This window comes from Loxodonta africana, chromosome 11 (assembly GCF_030014295.1).
Source record: "Loxodonta africana isolate mLoxAfr1 chromosome 11, mLoxAfr1.hap2, whole genome shotgun sequence".
In the NCBI taxonomy this organism is placed as follows: domain Eukaryota; kingdom Metazoa; phylum Chordata; class Mammalia; order Proboscidea; family Elephantidae; genus Loxodonta; species Loxodonta africana.
In genome coordinates, this window is record NC_087352.1 from 44,809,857 (window position 1) to 44,833,170 (window position 23,314).

Below are 23,314 nucleotides of genomic sequence, written 5' to 3' on the forward strand. Positions count from 1 at the left end.
TCTTGGAACAGAAGCTCTTTGAAGTCAACGACTATATATGTTCATAGTTTTATAGGTGGAAATACATAGCATAATTAGTGCTATGGTTTCTGACTGAGGCTACAATCCACCCAGTAAATTCAAGGTGAAACCTAGAAGCCATTCTTTACTTCTCCCTTTTCCTGATGCTCTGTATGTAATTTATCAACAATCCTGTCACTATTCTATCTCCAAAACACATCCTGAGTATCTCTTCATTTCCACTGCTGAGTCACGCTCTCTTCTTGCCTAGACTACCACAGAACCTCTGGATGGTCAGATTTCTGGTCAGCCTCCACAAAAGAGCCACTGTCAGGATCAGGTCATTTTCCTGAAGGAAACAGTTCACAGCTCGCCATTATTATTTTAAGAATAAAATCCAAACCCTTTACCCTTATGACCATCATTTCTCCCATCATCAATTGGCCAATCTTTTTAAATGTTATCTATTTTTATGTTTATTTTTAGCAAACAAGGATACATGTTTGTTTACTTTATCTGGCCAAGGTGCCTTCTGCTGTTAATAACCATAGCAGCCTTTTGGGGAAAGTAATTAAGGATGGCAGACATGGGGGGAGAATGGAGATTTTCTCCTGAAAAGTCAGAGATGGGGGAAAAGAGGGCAGAACATTTTAGTAAACGCAGATTTTAGATACAGTGTCTTTCCTTTCTCCAATCTCAGAAACCAAAAACACATTTCACATTTTTTACAAGTTATTACAGTTTGCTAATTAAAGGAGAAATGAGTTGTAAGGGACAGAATAAAGAGCTTAGTTATTATAGAAGAAATGAGTGAGGGAACACCCTATTTGGGTACAAATCCTGTGTAAAATATAGCCATACCCTGCTGTCACCTTTTTATGAGGAGAAAGTGTCATCTTTCCCATTTTCTCTGGCAGGGGTGCAGCCTTATACATTTAGAATCTCCATCTGCCTATTAATACCTGCTGCCCTCTAGTCAACTCTGACTCATAGTGACCCTACAGGATAGAGCAGAAATGGCCGGTAGGGTTTCCAAGGCTGCAATCTTTACAGAAGCAGATTGCCACATCTCTCTCCATTGGATCGGCTGGTGGGTTCGAATCGCCAACCTTTTGGTTAGCTGCCAAGTGCTTTATCACTGCACCATGGGGCTCCTTATTTGCCTAGTCAAAAAAAAAAACCCCAAACCCACTGCTGTTGAGTTGATTCTGACTCATAGCAACCCTATAGGACAGAGTAGAACTGCCCCATAGGGTTTCCAAGGCTGTAAATCTTTACAGAAGCAGACTGCCACATCTTTCTCCCGAGAAACAGCTGGTTGATTTAAATCTTTCAGTTAGCAGCCAAGCAATTAACCACTACACCACCAGGGCTCCTTGTTTGCCTATTGGGGGTGGAGGGGGGAGGAGCGAGAATCTTCTAAGTCCCATCGATCTAAACCCTGCCCCTTGCCTCTTCTCTAAAAGGAGGAGAAACTAAGGTTCATATGTGATATTGCATCATCAGAGAAACACAATTTTTACCTGTAAGACAAATGTGGCCAGTATTTCAAAAAGATTTTCAAGACATTATGTTCTAATTTTCTGTTAGCTGTTTTACGGTTATTTCCCTACTCATTCATTTGGCAAGTAATTACATCATACAGCAGCATGAATCACACTGAACATAGAAAACAAATTGGATTATAAATTCCAAAATATGAAAGCAAATTCCACTGTAATGTTTCTGTGCCCTAGAGAGGTTTCATCATTTCATAAGCACACCCAAACCAAGACACTAAAGTAATGCAATCCACCCATGATTTTAAACACAGTTTTGTAAATGAGATTTAAAAACAAAACCTCACAGCTTTAAACAGTTTTACAAATGAGATTTTAAAACATCCTTACACACAGTACCTGAAATATCAGCATTTATTTATTTATTACGTTATTTTGGTTTCCACTAAATACACATGCACACACAGACACACACACAAAGGTCTATTATTTTATGGGTCATGGTGATCTTATTTAATCAGGGGACTATAAAATGGTCGAAGTAATAAAGATAAAATTAAACCACTCAAAATGCAGAATAAAGGTGAAAGGAGACAGCACAAGATTAGTCTGTTTACAAGAAAAACAGGCAGAAGAGGAGGAGAAATTTCTCTGGGTATTTTGTGGTTTTATAGTTGTCCTGTCCTGGGCCAGTCCCTTAAATATTCTCAATGCCATCTGTGTTATCTATGATGTTGGGATAGTAACTCCAGTCTATCCACTGAATTCTTTTCAGTATGTACTTAGCAAATTCTGACAAATAACACACAATTTTTTAATTAAAAAAGCTACTTTTCAGCCAAAATTAGCTTTTAAAATCTAAAAATTGCTAAACATTGGCAGTATCTTAAAAAAAAATCTCTGTGTTTAACTGTATTTTGGAACTGGGTAAAGCAGAAAATAACTTTTCATCCAGCTAGAAGCTGAACAGAATTCTTGGATAAAGGCTTGCTTACCTTGGAGACTTGTCTAAGCCACCTTAAATACTCTGTGAAAGTATCAAAACAAATGTAGTAAGTCTGGCTTTGGGGTCCAGAGGAGCTAAATGCTAAACAGTGCTGGTGCTTTTTCACTTCTTCTACCTATAAAAAACAAAGGAAGAGAAACACAAGTAAAAAACCAGAATCATTTACATATTTCATTAAATGTAATTTAGATCAATGAGTCCATACAGATTTGTATCTTTCCCATATTTACGTTCCTCATTACTTAAAACACGTACGTTTCTGAGTCTGACCAACCAATTTGAATTATAAGGAAACCAAAAAAGGGGATTTTTTTTTTCATTGGATTCCCCCACCATAGTGAAATTCTCTTCTTCCTGTTTAAAACTGGAATAGACTACCTTCTCTTATTCTTCTACTCTCAGAATAGGGTGCTGGGGCTCTTACTTCCTCTTAGGAGGACTTTTACGGGAGTTTTGTGCTACTCTGAATTACAATCTTTTTTTAAGAAATCTTCAAGCACATTAAATAAGTTAAAAAAAAAAAAAAAAGATTAACCTGATATAAAACTCCTACCACAAGAACTTTAAAGTCCTTAATAATGTAACAGTATTTGTTGTTGTTAGGCACCCTCGAGTAGATTCCAACTGATAGCAACCCTATGCACAACAGATCAAAATACTGTCCAGTCCTGTGCCACCCTCACAATTGTTGCTATGTCTGATAATAGTACAGTCAAGTCAAATTTCCACTCCCAGTAAATTCTTTACAAGTGGAAAAACCCTAAAATAAAGTAATATAAATATCACACAAACTTCTACTTTCACTTATAAATAAGACTACAAACCAAGTCACAAAGAAAACGTAAAAATTTTAAATATCACAGACTATGCTATTAGATCACAATGCAATTAAGTTAAAAGTCAATAATAAAAAATCAGTATAAAGTCCTCATATGTTTAGAAAATTAATAACACATTTCTAAACAATGTATCAATAAAAACAGAAGTCATAATCAAAATTTAAAAACTCTTAGAACTAAATTATAAAAATACTACATATGGGAATCTGTGGAATGTGATGAAAGCACTTAGTTAAATACTCACCCTAGAAAAGAGGACAAAAAAGTAATTTAGTAGGCATGCATCTCAAGAATTTAAGTGGAAAAAGTCAAACCAAAAACAGAATAAACCAAAGTAGAATGAAGATGATAATAAACGTAAGAGCGGCAATCAGTAAAATAAAAAACAAATATACTACTATGAAGAACATCAACAAAGCAAAACACTGATTCTCTGAAAAAATGTAATAAAATTGATAAATCTGGCAAGTTCTATCAGGAAAAGAGAAAACACATATAAATAATATCAAAAATGAAAAGAGGGCAAGACCACAGATTCAGCAGATATTACAAACAATTTTGTGGCATATTCTTAAGAAAAAATAGCTATTTTACCAAAACTAAATGAAGAGGAAAAAAAAAGAAAGCCTAAATAGTCCTATAACCATTTAAGAAACAAAATGAGTATTTAAAGAAAAATTCTCAATATTAGGCTCCTATGGTTTTACAGGTGAGTTTTAGAAAGTTTCAAGGTACAAATCATTCAAAATTCATGGAAACACATCCATCGAATAGAAAATGAAGGAAAAAATGCCCACCAATTTTATGAAGCCAGTATAACAAAACCGTATCACAATAGTAAGAGAGAGGAAAATTACAGGCCAACCTCAGTCATGAACACGTATCTTTAAAAAAAAGTTGCATCCAAATTACAGTAATATAGAAAAAAATATCAAGTTGGATATATCTGAGGAAAGCAAGAACAATTTAACATTATTAGAACTAAAAAATCATAATCACATTAACAGATTAAAGAAGAAACCATATCATCACATCCACAGTTGAAGAAAAAGCATCTGATAACATTTATCACTCACGCATGATTAAAAAACTATTAGCCAACTAAGGACACGAAGTAACTCCCTTACGGTTGCGAAGGGTATCTATCAAATATCTAAGACAAACTTCAATGTTAGTGATGAGATATAACTTTTCTTTGGGCTCATCCACAAAACGAGGATCTACTATTTCTATTCAACACTATACTGGAGTTCTAGCCATTATGAAAAGACAAAGAAATACATAAGGAAGAAACAAAACTGTCACTATTTGACTATTATACGATTAACTGCTGCAGCACTACATCAACAGGGAACTGCCAGAAATTCCTGCAGGATCACAAGATGACGTGGAACCAGGGATATTATAGTTGATGTTAATTGGATCATGGCTGAAGCAGAGAATACCAGAAAGATGTTTACCTGTGTTCTATTGACTAGGCAAAGGCATTTGACTGTATGGATCATAACAAATTATGGATAACATTGCGAAGAATGGGAATTCCATAACTCCTAATTGTCCTCATGTGGAACCTGTATATAGACCAAGGGGTAGTCATTCAAACAGAACAAGGGGATACTGCGTGGTTTAAAAACAGGAAAGGTGTGTGTAAGAGTTGTATCCTTTCACTCTATTACTCAATCTGTATGCTGAGCAAATAATCCAAGAAGCTGGATTATATGAAGAAGAATGTGGCATCAGGATTGGAGAAAGACTCATTAACATAAGATGACACAACCTTGCTTGCTGAAAGCGAAAAAGGACTTGAAGCACTTATTGATGAACATCAAAGACAACAGCCTTCACCGTGGATTACATCTCAACATAAAGAAAACAAAAATCCTCATGACTGGACCAATAAGCAAAATCATGATAAATCATAAATGCAGAAAAGAATTGAAGGTGTCAAGGATTTCATTTTACTTGGCTCCACAATCAACGCCCACAGAAGCAGCAGTGAAAAAAATCGAAGGACGTATCGCACTGGGAAAATCTGCTGCAAAAGACCTCTTTATTCAAAAACAAAGGTGTCATTTTAAGGACTAAGGTGAGCCTGACCCAAGCCATAGTACTTTCAACTGCCTCATACGCATGCAAAAACTGGACAATGGATAAGGAAGACCGAAGAAGAACTGATGCCTTTGAACTACCGTGCTGTCAAAGAATACTGAATATACCTTGGACTGTCAGAAGAACAAATAAATCTGTCTTGGAAGAAGTACAGCCAGAATGCTCTTTAGAAGCAAGGATGACAAGACTGTCTTATATACTCTGAACATGTTATTAGGAGGGACTAGTCCCTGGAGAAGGACATCATGCTTGGTAAAGTAGAGCATCAGTGAAAAATAAAAAGACCCCCAATGAGATGGATTGATACAGTGGCTGCAACAATGGGCTCAAACATAGCAACAATTGTGAGGATGGCACTGGACCTATCAGTGTTTTGTTCTGTTGTACACAGGGCTGCTATCAGTTGGAATTGACTTGATGGCAACAACAACAGCAGCTATATAACAAACCCACAAGAACAGACCTTATATTAAAAGAAACAAGAAAATTTAGCAAAGTGGCTAGATATAAGATTAATACTCAAAAATCAACTGCATTTCTATACAAAGAAAGACCCTCCAGTTACTTCTTTCCTGTCAAAGCAAGAAAATTAAGACCGTATGTTTCAAATGTTACAAAACGGCAGAGCCTCCATCAGTTTGGGTCCCTTTGAAAATGAAATCCCCACCTTCCCACACCGACCAACCACAATGGAAATAGAGTGTAAGCAAGGAATAAATGCTGTGTGAAGTCAATGAGATGGCGAGGGAGGGGAAGAAGAGGTGGTGTTACCACAGCGTAACCTAGCCTATGTTAACTGATATACAGTTCAATCACTTCACAGACAAAATGTTTCCACAAATTACCCTCTGAGGAATAGTAAATTTAGTTGAGAACTACTGCCCTAGAAAAACTACTTATATACCAGATTTATAAATACAAGAATATGTACAGCAATATTGTTTATAATAATGAAAAATTGGGAACAACTCAAACATCCATCAACAAGAAAATTACTTAAGAAGTTATGGAACGTTTACAGAGTGTAATATTACACAGAAACGAAAACCATATATAACAACAGGGAGTCTTATTATGAAATATAATATTGAGTGAAAACGTTTAATCATAGAAGATAATATTTATACAGATCAAAAATAAGCAAAACATAGTTACATGATAACTGGGGTTGGGAGAGGTAATGGAATAGATGTAAAGAGAACATAGGTAGAAACATTGGTATCAATATAGTTATAATCCCCAAGTTGTATAGTAGGTTAACAATTATTCAATTTATTATGCTTTATAATTTGACAAATCTTAAATAAAATATTAGTTTAAAATAATTTATTATCTAAAAATCTACAGGTTACATCCTAAAGGAGTAATTGAATATAACATAGTAACTGCAAAAATGATAAAAAATTTATCTATTAAACAAATATCTCAACAATTAAATTTTAAGAGAGCTTTATTAAAACCCATTTTTTAGAATTCTGTATTTGAAAATATAAACTAATGACCATGCCCAAGCAGTATGTCAAATGTGATTACCACAGCAATTACAGCTGGGTTATGGCCAATCAATCTCACACCTTATTTCTACCTCATCTTTGTATTAATTTAAAAAAAAAAAAAAAAACTTCCATTTACTCCCAGTTTAGTCCCTGGGTGGGGCAGATGGTAAAGTGCTGGGTTGCTAACCAAAAGGTTGGTGGTTTGAGGCACTTCGGGAAAAAAAGCCTACAGGCCTAGATCTACCTCTGAAAAAACCCGTCACTGAAAATCCTTTGGAGTATAGTTCTACTGACACACATGGGGTTGCCAGGCAGAACCGACTCAAGGACAACTGATTATTGGTTATCCTTTAGCAACAGAATGAAAAACAGAATAGACAAAAATTAAAGAAAACTCAGATTGCAAAGAGTGAATTTTTTCCCTGACTGGACAACAGGTTTTAAAAGACTCACTTTTTCAATGGACTCAATTATTTTCAAAGGCATAGCCCCAAACAGGTTTTACAAGGTTTGCCTGTGAAAAGAGGAAGTTATTAACTTTCAATTCACTCAAAGTCCATCGGATTGTAGGCTTGGGCACTCAGGGCCTGCGAAACAGGACAAGTCACTAAACTTCTCAATGAAAACGCTAATTATAACTTCTGACCTTAACTGAACATTCCACATGCTTTCCTGCCTCTGTGTCTCTAAGCATAATAATCTTTCTGACCATCTCCTTCAGATGTCAAAAGTTTTTCACCCTTCAAATTCTACCATAATTGCTACCTCCTTCTCTATGAACTTCCCTGATCCCTTCCACTAAACCTAATCTCCTACTAATCTCCCATAGTACTTTTTTGCAAATCTCTTAGAGGCAGATAATGTTGTGTCCATCCTTCATCTCCTGATACTAAATAGACTTACCCTTCCTAGTATGTCCAGACACCAAGCACACTGCATTTCCCACAGAGGATATTTAATAAATAGCTACATTAAATTTGCCTATGCAAAACAGTATACAAAACATTATAAAGAAGGCAGAAGAAAAACTAGATAACTGGGAGCTCCTAAAGATCAAACACCTATGCTCATCCAAAGACTTCACCAAAAGAGTAAGAAGACTACCTACAGACTGGGAAAAAGTTTTTAGCTATGACATTTCCTATCAGCATCTGATCTCTAAAGTCTACATAATACTGCAAAAACTCAACTACAAAAAGAGAAATAACCCAATTAAAAAATGGGCAAAAGATATGAACAGACACTTCACTGAAGTAGACATTCAGGTAGCTAACAGATACATGAGGAAACGCTCACGATCATTAGCCATTAGAGAAATGCAGATCAAAACTACAATGAGATTTCATCTCACTCCAACAAGGCTGGCATTAATCCAAAAAACACAAAAGAATAAATGTTGGAGAGGTTGTGGAGAGATTGGAACACTTCTATACTGCTGGTGGGAATGTCAAATGGTACAACCACTTTGGAAATCAACTTGGCGCTTCCTTAAAAAGCTAGAAATAGAACTACCATACGATCCAGCAATCCCACTCCTTGGAATATATCCTAGAGAAATAAGAGCCTTTACACGAACAGATAAATGCACACCCGTGTTTACTGCAGCACTGTTTACAACAGCAAAAACATGGAAGCAACCAAGGTGCCCATCAACGGATGAATGGATAAATAAATTATGGTATATTCACAGAATGGAATACTATGCATCAATAAAGAACAGTGAGGAATCTGTGAGACATTTCATAACATGGAGGAACCTGGAACGCATTATGCTGAGTGAAATTAGTCAGTTGCAAAACGACAAATATTGTATAAGACCACTATTATAAGAACTTTAGAAATGGTTTAAACTGAGAAGAAAACATTCTTTTGAGGTTACGAGAGAGGAAGGGAGGGGGGTGGGAGAGGGGTATTCACTAATTAGATAGTAGATAATAACTACTGTAGGTGAAGGGAAAGACAGTACACAATACAGGGGAGGTCAGCACAACTGGATCAAACCAAAAGCAAAGAAGTTTCCTGAATAAACTGAATGCTTCAAAGGCCAGCGTAGCAGGGGCAGGGGCTTGGGGACCATGATTTCAGGGGACATCTAAGTCAATTGGCATAATGAAATCTATTAAGAAAACATTCTGCACCTCACTTTGAAGAGTGGCGTCTGGGTTCTTAAACGCTAGCAAGCAGCCATCTAAGATGCATCAATTGGTCTCAACCCACCTGGATCAAAGGAGAATGAAGAACACCAAGGACACAAGGTGATCACGAGCCCAAGAGACAGAAAGGGCCACATAAACCAGCGACTTCAGAAGAACTAGATGGTGCCTGGCTACAACTAAGGAGTGCCCTGACAGGGAACACAACAGAGAACCCCTGAGGGAGCAGGAGAGCAGTGGGATACAGTCCCCAAATTCTCATAAAGAGACCAGACTTAATGGTCTGAGACTGGAAGGACCCCAGTGGTCATGGCCCCCAGACCTTCTGTTGGCCCAGGACAGGAACCATTCCCGAAGCCAACTCTTCAGACAGAGATTGGACTGGACAATGGGTTGGAGAGGGATGCTGGTGAGGAGTCGGCTTCTTGGATCAGATGGACACTTGAGACTATGTTGGCTTCTCCTGCCTGGAGGGTATATGAGAGGGTAGAGGGGGTTAGAAGCTGGCAAAATGGACACGAAAAGAGAAAGTAGAGGGAGAGAGCAGGCTGTCTCATTAGGGGGAGAGTAACTGGGAGTATGTAGCAAGGTATATATAAGTTTTTATGTGAGAGACTGACTTTATTTGCAAACTTTGACTTAAAGCACAATAAAAATTATTAAAAAAAAGAAAGAAAATATCACCAACAATCATGTTGGAGCTACACTTGTTCATGAATTAAAACCGTAGTTTGGCTACTGTGATAGGCTTCATAATGACCCCCAAAGGTACGCCTGGAACCTGAGAATGTTATTTTACAGGGGAAAAAGAAAAGGATTTGCGGATGTGATTAAGTTAAGGATGCTGAGATGGAGAGATCATCCTGGATCATCTGAGTGGGCCCTAAATGCAATCATGTGTATCCTTAAGACTGAAAACAGAAGAGAGGAAGACTGTAAGCAGAAGAGAGAAGGCAATGTGATGAATTCAGAGAACAGAGAGAGAGACATGTGAAAATGCTACACTGTGGTTTTTAAAGGTGGAGGAAGGGGCCATGAGCCAAGGACTGCAAGCAATGTAGCTCTAGAAGCTAGAAAAGGCAGTGGAATGACTTCTTCCCTAGAGTCTTTGGAGAAAGCACCGCCCTTTCAAAGCCTTGGTTTCAGCACAGTGAAAACTGAATTTGAACTTGTGGGTTCCAGAACTGTAACAGAAGAATGTGTGTTGTTTTATGCCACCAAATTTGGGGTAATTTGTTACAGCAGCCATAGGAAATTAACAGTCAAAAATATAAGAGTTTGAAAGCATTCTGTGAGAATTAATTAGCTAGATAGGCTTTATAATAAAGAGTATTAGATATTTTATAATTAGTCATAAATTGTGTACCATTTATCATTTTTATCAGTAAAATTTATAATAAATGTATGCATGTAAAAAAATTGCCTATGCAAACACTTAACCTTATAGAGAAGAGAGACTCTTGACCTCAGGGCATCAAACATTAAATATGCATTTTTAATGATGGCTTATGGTAGTAATAATAATGACTAATTTCTCAGTAATCCATCCAAAGGGCAAGGTCTTCAACAGTAAGTATTAGTCACTAATTCTTCAATGTCCAGAGAAAAGTAAAGGAGCAATGATTTCAACACACACCTGGCAGCCTAGCCAAAACCTATTTCTGAAAACGGTCAGCATTAGCCTCTTTAAGATGAGAATGTGTAAAAGCAGATGGAAAAACATAGCATTTTTCCAAGCAATTTGGTTCTATTTTATAAAAGATAGGAGTGAAAGAGTTAACATGACCAAATAAAAGCTGCAAGTCAGAAATTTCTGTCATTTATATCACGTTTCCTCAGAAATATGCAACATTTCAGGCTCGAATATTTATATGAAACATTTCAGGCTCGAATACTATGACTAGCCACAGTGAAATAACAAAAAACGCTAAACCCCAGTGGTGGCTAAACACAAACAGAGAAGTAAGGCAAAGTGCGATCAAAAACTTCAGTGCTACACAAAGTCTAACCTTTGATAAGCACGGTTGAATGGTTCTAAGATCACGGGCTGAGGGATCATTATAGTACACTACAAAATATATGTTCAAGATATCAAAAGGTGCCTCATAAATAATGAACTTATCATGTATAGCTTAGAATTTAACAGTGAAATTCTAGTTGATCTGAAAAATGCATGTACTAATGAAGTGAAGATCACTGTGGCCTCATGTAAGCCAGTGGCAGCTTTATGTGCCACAACTTCACCAACCAACAGTGCTCAGTGCTGGAGCACAACAGAAGCTGAGTAAGGCCTCGTGGATGAGTTAATCACCATCTACCCATTACCTGAGAAATGGCCCAAAGTAAGCTCCTTAGTGAGCTGGGAAACCATTATCTTCAAGCTTAAGAGATCAGAAAGCCAGCATTTTATTTGTTTTAAACTCACTTTTCCACCAATTAGTGGCAGAACATGCATCTTTCCGGTCATGCTGTCTTTTACAGATGATACTATTAGGCAGGTCCCACACAGGATAACTTGGCGTCTTGTCCATCGGTTCACTGGCAACTGCATTTTACCTTTACGGACATTATACATTCCTGAGAGTTGAATCCGTTCCAAGCTACCAGTGCTGTGAGGTTTTCCTGAAACAAGCACAAGCAGACATTTTAGTCTTAAAAGAAATTAGCTTTTTTCCTACTTATCTGCATGCTAGATAAATTAGTTAGACGACAGAGAGTAATTATAGGGAAACAATCTAATTTATTACTGAGAGAATCCAAAACATGCAGTAATGCAATTAAAGTCAGAACTGCCACAATTACACCACATGAGTATTTTCATATCAGGTGAAGAACATTTTTTTTTTTCCCCTTAAAACCCTTGGATAAGACCATCTTAAGGCATCTGTTTTAGCTCATTTTATTTTCTTCTGTATCTTTCACAATTATACATTTAAAAAGAGATGACTTCAAGATATTTATGAATGGCCTGAATTAATTTAAATGTACTAAGAAGAAAGTATTATAAAGACTGAGATCAGAAAATAACATTCAACATCTAGCATTTAATGAAGTTAACCAGTTTTACTGGAACTGACTGCTGATAGTCTTCCCTCTACAAATACTCAATGTGTATTTACTACTAAGGAGACATAATAAACGAATTGGTGTTAGGCTTATCTTTGAGGATTTTTCTCTATTACCATAGGATAAATCCTCAAAAATAAGCCTAACACCAACCCATGAAGGATGTTATACTGTCATGCCTGTGATTCACAGAGGGAACACACAGAGACACACAGAGACAGAGAGATCTGAGAAAGGTCTGCATAGTCTTCACTGACCAGACGGAAATGAACTTGGCAGCATTACATTCAGGTGAAGTCCCATCAACTGAATGGGAGAACTATTATGACTGACCCAGTGCAAGAGTTGTAGAAACAAGGTGAAAAGTATTTTCCCAGTTTGAGCCACTGAAAACCTATTATCAAAGAGTGCAGAAGTTCATGTTCAGAAATAAATTAATGAGGGATACATGTCTTAGAAGGGGTCCTGGTGGTGCTGTGGTTAAGTGCTCAGCTGCTGACCGAAAGGCTAGCAGTTCAAACCCAGCAGCTGCTCCACGGGAGAAAGACGTGGCAGTCTGTTTCGGAAAGATTATAGCTTTGGAAACCCTATGGGGCAGTTTGGGTTTTTTTTTTTTTTTTTGCAAATGGTCAAACGTTTCTAGACAAATGTCACTTCTGGCTTGATCCCTACTCTAGGCCATATACCAAAACCCATTGCTGTTGAGTCGATTCCGACTCATAGAGACACTACAGGACAGAGCAGAGCTGCCCGATAAGGTTTCCAAGGAGCAACTGGTGGATGTGAACTGCTGACCTTTTGGTTAGCAGCCAAGCTCTTAACCACCGCACCACTAGGGCTGGCAAAATAGATAGATTTAGGAGAAAGTATATTCTTATTAACATTGACATTAACATAAATACCAAGTAAATGTTTAATACTCACTACAACAGGGAAGAGGAAGGGCAGCAGTAGCAAAAATAGATCTCAAGAAGATCCAAAGAGTATCTGAACCCTCCCAGGACATACCTTTGGGCAAAGATCTTAGCAAATAACAAAACCAACAGGTTTGAATTTCACTTCCTCTTTCTCCTAGTGTATCAGAGTGTCTTATAAGATAAATACCGCACACTACATAATCTTGCTGGGGCTGGGCCAGAAGCAGAACAGTGGTTCAGCTATTTGAACCAGGTGTCCAGGTAATGAAGGCGGAGTTAGCACTCAGTGGAAAGGTGCTGTGTGGTTTGTCTACCAAATGTTAGTGTCCCCACAAATGGGTAGGACACCCAGGAAACAATTCAAAACAGAACCATTCTGCACAAGTTCATTTACCCCCAAAGAAAAAGAGGCTCAGGCTCTCAGTCCAGGAGCTCCTTTCTATATGAGACTCTCCCCCTGCAGGGAGTGAAAAGAGAAAAGTTGTTGTTAAAAGCTGCTGTCAAATCAGCCCCTGACTCATGGTGACCCCATGTACGATGGGATTGATACATTGTGATGCTCATGGTTTTCACTGGCTAATTTTCAAAACTAGATTGCCAGATCTTTCTACCTAGTCTGCTCTTTCTACCTAGTCTGCTTAGTCTGGAAGTTCCACTGAAAACTGTTCAGCATCATAGCAACATAGACGCCTCCACTAACACATGCGTGGTGGCTACACATGAGGTGCATTGGCTGGGGACTGAACCCAAATCTCCCACATGGAAAGTGAGACTTCTACCACAGAACCCCCCTCAGAAGAGAAAAGACTCACAAAAAAATGAAAGATAAGTGAAGGACTAAAACAATGGGTAACAGACAACTGGATTTCCAAAATCCAATTTCCATGACTGTAATAAGCCAACATCTCTAACAAGAGATCTGATCTTCAAAAATAAATACACACTCACCAAAGACACAAGGTAAATATGAGCCCAAGAGACAGAAAGGGTCACATAAACCAGAGACTACATTAGCCTGAGAACAGAAGAACTAGATGGTGCCCAGCTACCACCCATCGCTGCCCTGACAGGGAACACAACAGAGAATCCCTGATGGAGCAGGGGAACAATGGGATGCAGATCTCAAATTCTCCTTAAAAGACCAGACTTAATGGTCTGACTGAGACTAGAGGGACCCTGGAGGTCATGGTCCCCGGATCTTCTGTTAGCCTAAGACTGGAACCATTCCCTAAGCCAACTCTTCAGACAGGAATTGGACTGGACTATAAGACAGAAAATGATACTGGTGAGGAGTGAGTTTCTTGGCTCAAGTATATACATGAGACTATGCAGCCAACTCCCGTCTGGAGGCGAGATGAGAATGCAGAGGGGGACAGGAGCTGGTTGAATGGACATGGGGAATACAGGGTAGAGAGTAGGAATGTGCTGTCTCGTTAGAGGGAGAGCAGCTAGGAATACAAAGCAAGGTGTATATAAGTTTATGTATGAGAGACTGACTTGTAAACTTTCACTTAAAGCACAATAAATAAATACATACATATATATGCTAGCGAATGCAAAGGAGCAGGCATTTTATTCAGCCACATCGGAGAGTGGTTTCAAGAACAATTATTAACCTGTCACATTTATGCAGATGTGAGTAATTATAGAGACTGAAGAACAGAGAGGAAAAAGAGGTACATACGGGACAGTCCTTCAATTCAATTCTCCAATTCCACATACATTCTAGAGAAAATCCCAGAGCAAATCGCCAGACTTAGGCTAAGGCAGGATGGGATTTTAAAAAAGGAATATGAAGAGAACAACAGAGACAGGTTTTTTTATTCCCTCACCTGAAAATTTCCCAAGAGGTTCGAACAGTCCTGGAGCCAAATGGTAAGATCAATCTGTCCTCGCAAAGTCCTAAACATCCCAGTCTGAATCAAATGCCTCTTGTCTTGTTCTGAATGAACTTCAATATCCTTGTTGTCTGTTCCCTACCACAGTGTTCCAAATCACATACCCTCAGGACTCCACTGTGTACCAAAGGGACACTGGGGAAAACGGAGATGAATGAGGCAACATATACCTGGGCAATCACCCAGGTGCGCCGTCCTTTGTGTTAGGCTTCCTTATTCTATTATATAAGGAATTATGTTAATCTACCTTGACAGCTCTAGAAATTCTCAATTGAAAAGAGTTTCAATTATCCTACGTTCTAATAAATACTGGCAAGACTAAAGTAACCAATTCTTGCCAGTTTAAAGCTGGGTCGGTTGCTATAAATTTCACTTTAGAAAGGCTGCTCTAGTCCCTACAAGTTTACAGCATTTCTTGCTTGACCCAGGAGGAAAGATAGCCAGTAAAAGCAAACATCGCAAGTTGAGACTGAGATATGACCCCAACTGTGTGATTTAAAAACATACAACCCATACACTTTCTCTAACTTAGTCATTCACCACTGGGAACATAGTAGATACGGTGCTTTCTACTAGTCCCTACTAGACTAGTAGGGATCTTTACTAATCTCCAGACACTGGCCAGGAGGTGACTGAAGCCTACTATGAGTCAGGATTGACTCGACGGCAATGGGTTTGTTTTTTCTTGGTATAGTTATAGCACGATCCTGGAAGATCACACTAGAACACCTCTGAGTCTTGTTCAAGCAAGACTCCTCTCCCACACCAAATTGACAATTCTTACTCATTTTACAGAGTACAGGTGTTGTTTAAAGGGAGGGAAAAGAGTTTGAAATGCCCAGTACATGCCAGGCTAGGTGCTAGAGATAAAACTAAAATATTCCCTACACCAAACTGCTTAAAGCAAAGTTTCTCAAACTGTGTTCCAAGGAACACCTTTATCAGAATCACTGAGATTTCTAGTCCACCAAGGACGTCAGTCTTTTGGTCCCCCAGCTGATTCCATTTGCTGGAAACGCTGGTGGCGTAGTGGTTAAATGCTACGGCTGCTAACCAAAGGGTCCGGCAGTTCAAATCCGCCAGGCGCTCCTTGAAAACTCTATGGGGCAGCTCTACTCTGTCCTATAGGGTGGCTATGAGTCGGAATCGACTTGACGTCACTGGGTTTGGTTTTGGAAGGACCTATAGCAGACTATAGACTTGAAACCATGGAAGCCTGGGAGATGTATTTCAGCAAACATCACCAAAGATTTTTGTGGTTTGTAGCCATAAAAAAAGTGATCAAAGTCATTCCTGAAATTCAGCCTATTTCATAACAAATGTATCCCTTACTTTCATGAATTCAGGATTTCAGTTTTGTCTTCCCTCTGAAGTCAGCTACTTTAACTATTTTGTGTCATGCAAAGCCACCTGAAAAATCTGATGAAAACTATGGACGTCTAGGAGAGAAAAAAAAAACCACATTTAAACACGTATAAACACCAAATTTGGCAAACAGTTTCACTGGACAACTCCCCAGTGAACAGAAAGTTGGTGAAATCACTCAGTAGGAAGAGTCTATTCTCCCCACTTCCACGAATCACATTTCAAGCACGGTAAAGTAATGGTTTGAAATAATTTTTCCCGTAGCTGAATTTACTCCTGTAATAGCACTGAGCAAGGCTTGCATTTTAGGCCTGTCAGTACTTCGGCAACATCACTGTCATTCACAGGTAATGTGGTGGCTTCTGATAAAGCACAAAATAAAATTAAATTTAACTATACTAAGGATGGGTAAGAAAACCCTGGTGGCGTAGTGGTTAAATGCTACAGCTGCTAACCAAAAAGGTCAGCAGTTCAAATCCACCAGGCGCTCCTTGGAAACTCTACGGGGCAGTTCTACTCTGTCCTATAGGGTCACTATGAGTCGGAATCGACTCGATGGCAATGGCTGTGTTTTCAGGGATGGGTAAATAAGGAGGTCAGTTTTATAGTGTGAAAGTAACCCTTCACCAGAAAATAATCGAAATAGGTATCCTAAAGGTCCAGAGGAAACCCTGGTTAGCTATGGCTGCTAACCAAAAGGCTGGCAATTTGAATCCACCAGGCGCTCCCTGGAAACCTTATGGGGCAGTTCTACTCCATCCTATAGGCTCACTATGAGTCGAAATCGACTCGACAGCAACAGGTTGTGGGCTTTTTTTGTTTGTTTGTTTTTTAAAGGTCCAGAAACATACAGCAACTTGCAGGACAGCCAATAGAACAGCAGAGTACGAGACAATAGAAGAAAACAAGGCTGTTTGCTACTGCCATTAGTTCCTCTAATGGGCTAACAGAAAGACCTATCTTAATCCATTAAGTCTCTGATTCTATAGATTATCTCTCTCCAAATAACGTTAAAATGTTTTAAAATGTCAGAGTTTGCTACTTCCACTTATTCCTCATGCATCTCCCATATGTTTTTTGAGAACCTTGCTGTTTCAATATCTCAAAGAAGGTCAGAAATAAAGACTGGCAGAACACCACATGAACATAAAAGCCATAAGATATACTCCTTGCACATTAAGAATACACAATCGAATTTGAAAAAATGACCAATATGTATGAAACGATGAGAAAACAGTAGGTAAAATGACGACTGAGAGAGAACAGCATCTACAAATGGAGTTTTTAAATGGAGAAAAATATAAGATTGAGGCCATCAAAACCTTATTAGAGAAGGATACGATTTACCACTAGTTTATTATTTTTCCATATCTCTTGCCTATGAAGTAAAACGAGACATTTGAAATAACTGACCGTTATGTTCCTTCAGTCTAACACTGATGAAAAATTGAGACAGTTTGTTAAATAGGTTGGGCATGTGAAGGTAGAAATAAGCAAAGTCAAAGAGACAGAAATAAGCCAATGAGAAAGGAAATGAGGATGGAACACTCAAACATGTACACCAGATACCTCTAGTAAAAATTTCACAAATTTTTATGAAAAGCTAAAATGCGGTATCCATGTAGTTCTTGTTGTTAGGTGCCGCTGAGTCGATTTCGAGTCATAGCAACCCTATGTTCAACAAAATAAACACTGCCCAGTCCTGTCATCCTCATAATCCTTGCCATTTTGGGGCCCTTTTTTTTTTTTTTTTTTTAATTGTGCTTTTAAGTGAAAGTTTACAATCAAATCAGTCTCTCATATAAAAATTTATATACACCTTGCTATATACTCCTAGTTGCTCTCCCTCTAATGAGACAGCACACTCCTCTCCACCCTCCATTGTCGTGTCTATTCAGCCAGCTTCTGACCCCCTCTACCTTCTCATCTCCCCTCCAGACAGGAGCTGACCACACAGTCTCAAGTGTCTACTCGAGTCAAGAAGTTCACTCCTCACCAGCACCATTTTTTGTCCTATAGTCCAGTCCAATCCCTGTCTGAAGAGCTGGCTTTGGGAACGGTTTCTGTTTTGGGGTAACAGAAGGTCTGGGGACCGTGACCTCTGGGGTCCTACTAGTCTTTGAGCACATTTTTGCTGTCACTGTGTCAATCCATCTTGTCAAGGGTCTTCCTCTTTTTCGCTGACCCTCTAATTTACAAAGCACAATGTCGTTCTCCAGGGGCTAGTCCCTCCTAATAACATGTCCACAGTACATGAGACAAAGTCTCACCATCCTCCCTTCTAAGGAGCATTCTGGCTGTACTTCTTCCAAGACAGATTTAGATTAGTTCCTTCTTCTAGCAGTCCATGGTACATTCAATATTCTTCACAAAAGCCACAATTCAAAGGCATCAATTCTTCTTTGGCCTTCCTTATTCACTGTCCAGTTTTTGCATGCATATGAAGCAGTTGAAAATACCATGCCTTGGGTCAGACGCACCTTAGTCCTCAAAGTGACATCTTTGCTTTTGAACACTTTAAAGAGATCTTTTGCAGCAGACTTGCCTAATGCAATACGTACTTTGATTTCTTGGCTGCTGCTTTCATGCGCATGGATTGTGGATCCAAGTAAAATGAAATTCTTGACAACTTCAATCTTTTCTCCATTTATCATGATGTTGCTTATTGGTCCAGTTATGAAGATTTTTGTTTTCTTTACGTTGAGGTGTAATACTGGAGGCTGTAGTCTTTGATTTTTATCAGTAAGTGCTTCAAATTCTTTCAATTTCAGAAAGCAAGGTTGTGTTATCTGCATATAGTGAGTTGTTAATGAGTCTTTCACCAATCCTGATGCCACATTCTTCTACATATAGTCCAGCTTCTCGGATTATTTGCTCAGCAAACAGACTGAATAAATATGGTGAAAGGATACAACTCTGACACACATCTTCCCTGATTTTAAACCACCACAGTATTCCCTTGTTATGTACAAACAAGTTCCTCTTGGTCCGTGTACAGGCTCCCCATGAGCACAATTAAGTGTTTTGGAATTTCCATTCTTCACAATGTGATCCATAATTTGTTATGATCCACACAGTCGAATGCCTTTGCACACTCAATGAAACACAGACAAATATCTTTCCGGTATTCTCTGCTTTCAGCCAAGATCCACCTGACATAAGCAATGATATCCCTAGTTACGTATTTTCTTCTGAATCCAGCTTGAATTCCTGACAAGTAGCTGATAAGCTGTTGTCTTAGTCATCTAGTGCTGCTGTAACAGAAATACCACAAGTGGATGGGCTTAATAAAGAGAAGTTTATTTTCTCACAGAAAAGTAGGCTAAAAGTCAAAATTCAGAAAGTCAGCTCCAGGAGAAGGCTTTCTGTCTCTGTTGGCCTTCTCATCTATCTTCCTCCAGACTAGGAGCTTCTTTGCACAGGAACCCTGGGTCCAAAGGATGTGATCTGCTCCTGGCACTGCTTTCTTGGTGGTATGAGGTCCCCCGTCTCTCTGTTGTTGTTGTTAGGTGCTGTTGAGTCGGTTCCGACTTATAGTGACCCTATGCACAACAGAACGAAACACTTCCCCGTCCTGCACCGTCCTTAGAGACGTTGTTATACTTAAGCCCACTGTTGCAGCCACTGTGTCCATCCACCTCATTGAGTGAGGGTCTTTGTCTTTTCCGCTGACCCTGTACTTTACCAAGCATGATGTCCTTCTCTAGGGACTTATCCCTCGTGACAACATGTCCAAAGTATGTAAGACGCAGTCTCACCATCCTTGCTTCTAAAGGAGCAATCTGGTTGTACTTCTTCCAATACAGATTTGTTCGTTCTTTTGGCAGTCCATGGTATATTCAATATTCTTCGCCAACACCACAATTCAAAGGCGTCAATTCCTCTTTGGTCTTCCTTATTCATTGTCTAGCTTTCACATGCATATGATGCGAATGAAAATACCATGACTTAGGTCAGGTGCACCTTAGTCTTCAAGGTGACATCTTTGCTTTTCAATACTTTAAAAAGGTCCTTTGCAGCAGATTTACCCAATGCAATGCGTCTTTTGATTTCTTGACTGCTGCTTCCATGGGTGTTGATTGTGGATCCAAGTAATGTGAAATCCCTGTCTCTCTGCTTGCTTCTATCCTTTATTATATCTCAAGAGATTGCCTCAAAACACAATCCAGTCCTGTAGGTTGAGTCCTGCCTCACTAACACAACTGCCACCCATCCTCCCTCATTAACATTGTAGAGGGAGAATTTACAACATATGGGAAAATCACACAATACCTGGAATCAGGGTCCAGCCCAATTGATACACACATTTTTGGGGGGACACAATTCAATCCATGACAACTGTTGCAACCATTTTTGAATGATCTTCAGAAAAATTTTACTTGTGCATATTAATGATACTGTTCGATAAATTCCACGTTCTGCCAGAACACTTTTCTTTGGAACGGGCACAAATATGAACCTCTTGTAGTCGGTAGGCCAGGTAGCTGTCTTCCAAATTTCCTGGCATACAGAAGTGAGCGCTTCCAGCATTGCATTCGTTTGTTCAAACATATCAATTGATATTCTGTCAATTCCTGGAGCCTTGTTTCTCGCCAATGCCTTCAGTGCAGCTTGGACTTCTTTCTTCAATACCATTGGCTCTTGATCATATGCTGCATCCTTAAATGGCTGAACATCAACCAATTCTTTTTGCAACAGTGACTGTGTATTCCTTCCATGTTCTTTTGACATTTCCTGAGTCATTCAACATTTTGCCCATAGAATCCTTCAATATTGTAACTCGAGGCCTGAATTTTTTCTTCAGTTCTTTTAGTTTCAGAGATGCTGAGCATGTTCTTCCCTCTTGGTTTTCTAACTCCAGGTCTTTGCACGTTTTATTATAATACAGGCAGTCCCCAGGTTACTAATGTCCAACTTACGGACAGCTCGTACTTAAGAATGAACTGCCATAAACCCTATTAAAAATTTGAGTTAAATATGTACAATGGTTTGTAATAAGGAATACACACATGCACTACTATTAATGCTCATGAAATATTGAGCAGTTTGGAAGTTTAGTGTTTTATACACATAGAAAGGTAAAATACATACTGTATACAAGATAAACATTTAACTAACGGAAGCAACAGTCTCAAGGACTCCTCCAGTCTCAACCAGTCCAGGAGGTCTGGGTTTTTTGTTGTTGTTGTTGTTGTTTTTAAGGAATTTGAGGTTTTGTTCCACATTTTTTTCCCATTCTATCAGGGGCCATCTATTGTGGCCCTGATTAGAACGGCCAGTAATGGTATTATTTGTCCTGTAGGCTAGTTTCTTCTCTGAGTCTTTGGTTTCTTCTTTCTCTTTTGCTCTGGACAAGTAGAGGCCAATAGTTGTAATCTTCAATGGTTGTTTCTCTTTCTTCAATCTTTACTTTTCAAAGCTTTATTAAGTTATAAATGACAAAGAATAAACTGCAAATTTTCAAGTTTACAGTGTGGGGAGATTTCACATACATACCCCATGAGAGCACCACCAGAAATGAACATATTAATCATCACCAATACTCTCCTCGTGCCCCACTGTAATCACTACCTCTCTCTCCCCACCTACCTCTCCATCCCCCAACAAGTGCCTTCCATGCTTAGGCAACTACTGATTCACGTTCTGTCACTTTTCATCCATGTTGCTGCATATGGTAACAGTTCATTTCATTTTATTGCAGAGTAGTATACCAGAGTAATATACCACAATTTGTCTATCTGCTGATAGATTTTTGGGTTATTTCCTTTTTTTTTTTTTTACTATTTTGACTGAAAATGTTGGTATAAAATCTTTGTGTGGACATGCTTTTCATTTCTTTTGGGCAAATACCTAGGTCTGAAATGGCTGGGTCATGTGGAAGTTTACCATTTAATAAAAAGCCAAACTCTTTACCATTGTGGTTGTACCATTTTACATTACCTCCACCAGGGTAAGAGAGTTCCAGTTGCTGGACATCTTTGTCAGCACTTTTAGCCATCTTAATGCAGGTGTAGTGGTATCTCATTACAGTTTTAATTTGCATTTCTCTAATGGCTAATGGGAAACCCTGGTGGCACAGTGGTTAAGTGCTATGGCTGCTAACCAAAGGGTTGGCAGTTTGAATCCACCAGGCACTCCTTGGAAACTCTATGGGGCAGTTCTATTCTGTCCTACAGGGCCGCTATGAGTTGGAATCGACTCGACGGCACTGGGTTTGGTTTTGTTTGGTTTAACGGCTAATGAAGGAGCCCTGGTGGCTCAATGGTTAAGGGCTCAGCTGCTAAACGAAAGGTTGGCAGTTTGAACCCAGCCAGTGACTCTGCAGGAGAAATACCTGGTGATCTGCTTCCACAAAGATCACAGCCTAGAAAACCCTATGGGGCAGTTCTTCTCTGCCACATGGGGTTGCTATAAGTCAGAATCAACCTGACAGCACCCAACAACGACGACTAATTATATTGAGTATCTTCTCATGAGCTTATTTGCCATCCACATTATCTTCTTTGCTGAAGTGACTATTCAAATCTTTTTCTTAATTGGGTTGTTGGAGTTCTTTATATATTCTGGATACAGGCCCTTTGTCAGATAATACAGCTCGTAAATATTTTCTCCCAGTCTGCAACTTGCCTTTTCATTTTCTTGACAATGCTTTGGCAGAACAAAAGTTTCCTATTTTAATGAAGTCCAATTATTTTTCTTTTAAAGTAAGTGTATTTCGTGTTATATTTTAGGAATCTTTGACAAACTCAAGGTCACTAAGATTTTCTCCTGTTTTCTTCCTAGAGTGTTAAACCGTTTTAATTGATACATTTAGATCTATGACCAATTTTGAGTTAATTTTTGCATACAGCAAGAAATAAGGCCAAAGTTCGGTGTTGGGTTTTTTGTTGTTGTTTGCATGTTTGTTTTTCAAACAGCTTTCCAAATTACTTCAGGGTCATTGTTGAAAAGATTATCCTATCCCAT

The 23,314-nt window shown here is 38.8% G+C and overlaps 1 protein-coding gene across 7 annotated transcripts in view; it reads right to left on the reverse strand.

Annotated features, from left to right (window-relative positions):
* Positions 1 to 23,314, reverse strand: part of PHLPP1 (PH domain and leucine rich repeat protein phosphatase 1) — a 233,917-nt gene that overhangs the window by 106,131 nt on the left and 104,472 nt on the right. For 5 of the 7 annotated variants that reach the window (XM_064294420.1, XM_064294422.1, XM_064294426.1 and 2 more), the window contains 2 exons: positions 11,528 to 11,724; positions 2,495 to 2,620 (listed from right to left, as the gene is read on the reverse strand). In XM_064294420.1, coding sequence (XP_064150490.1) covers positions 2,495 to 2,620; positions 11,528 to 11,724 — 323 coding nt within the window. Of the gene's footprint in view, positions 1 to 2,494; positions 2,621 to 11,527; positions 11,725 to 23,314 lie in introns of those variants that run through there. The other 2 variants (XM_064294425.1, XM_064294424.1) reach the window with 1 other exon arrangement.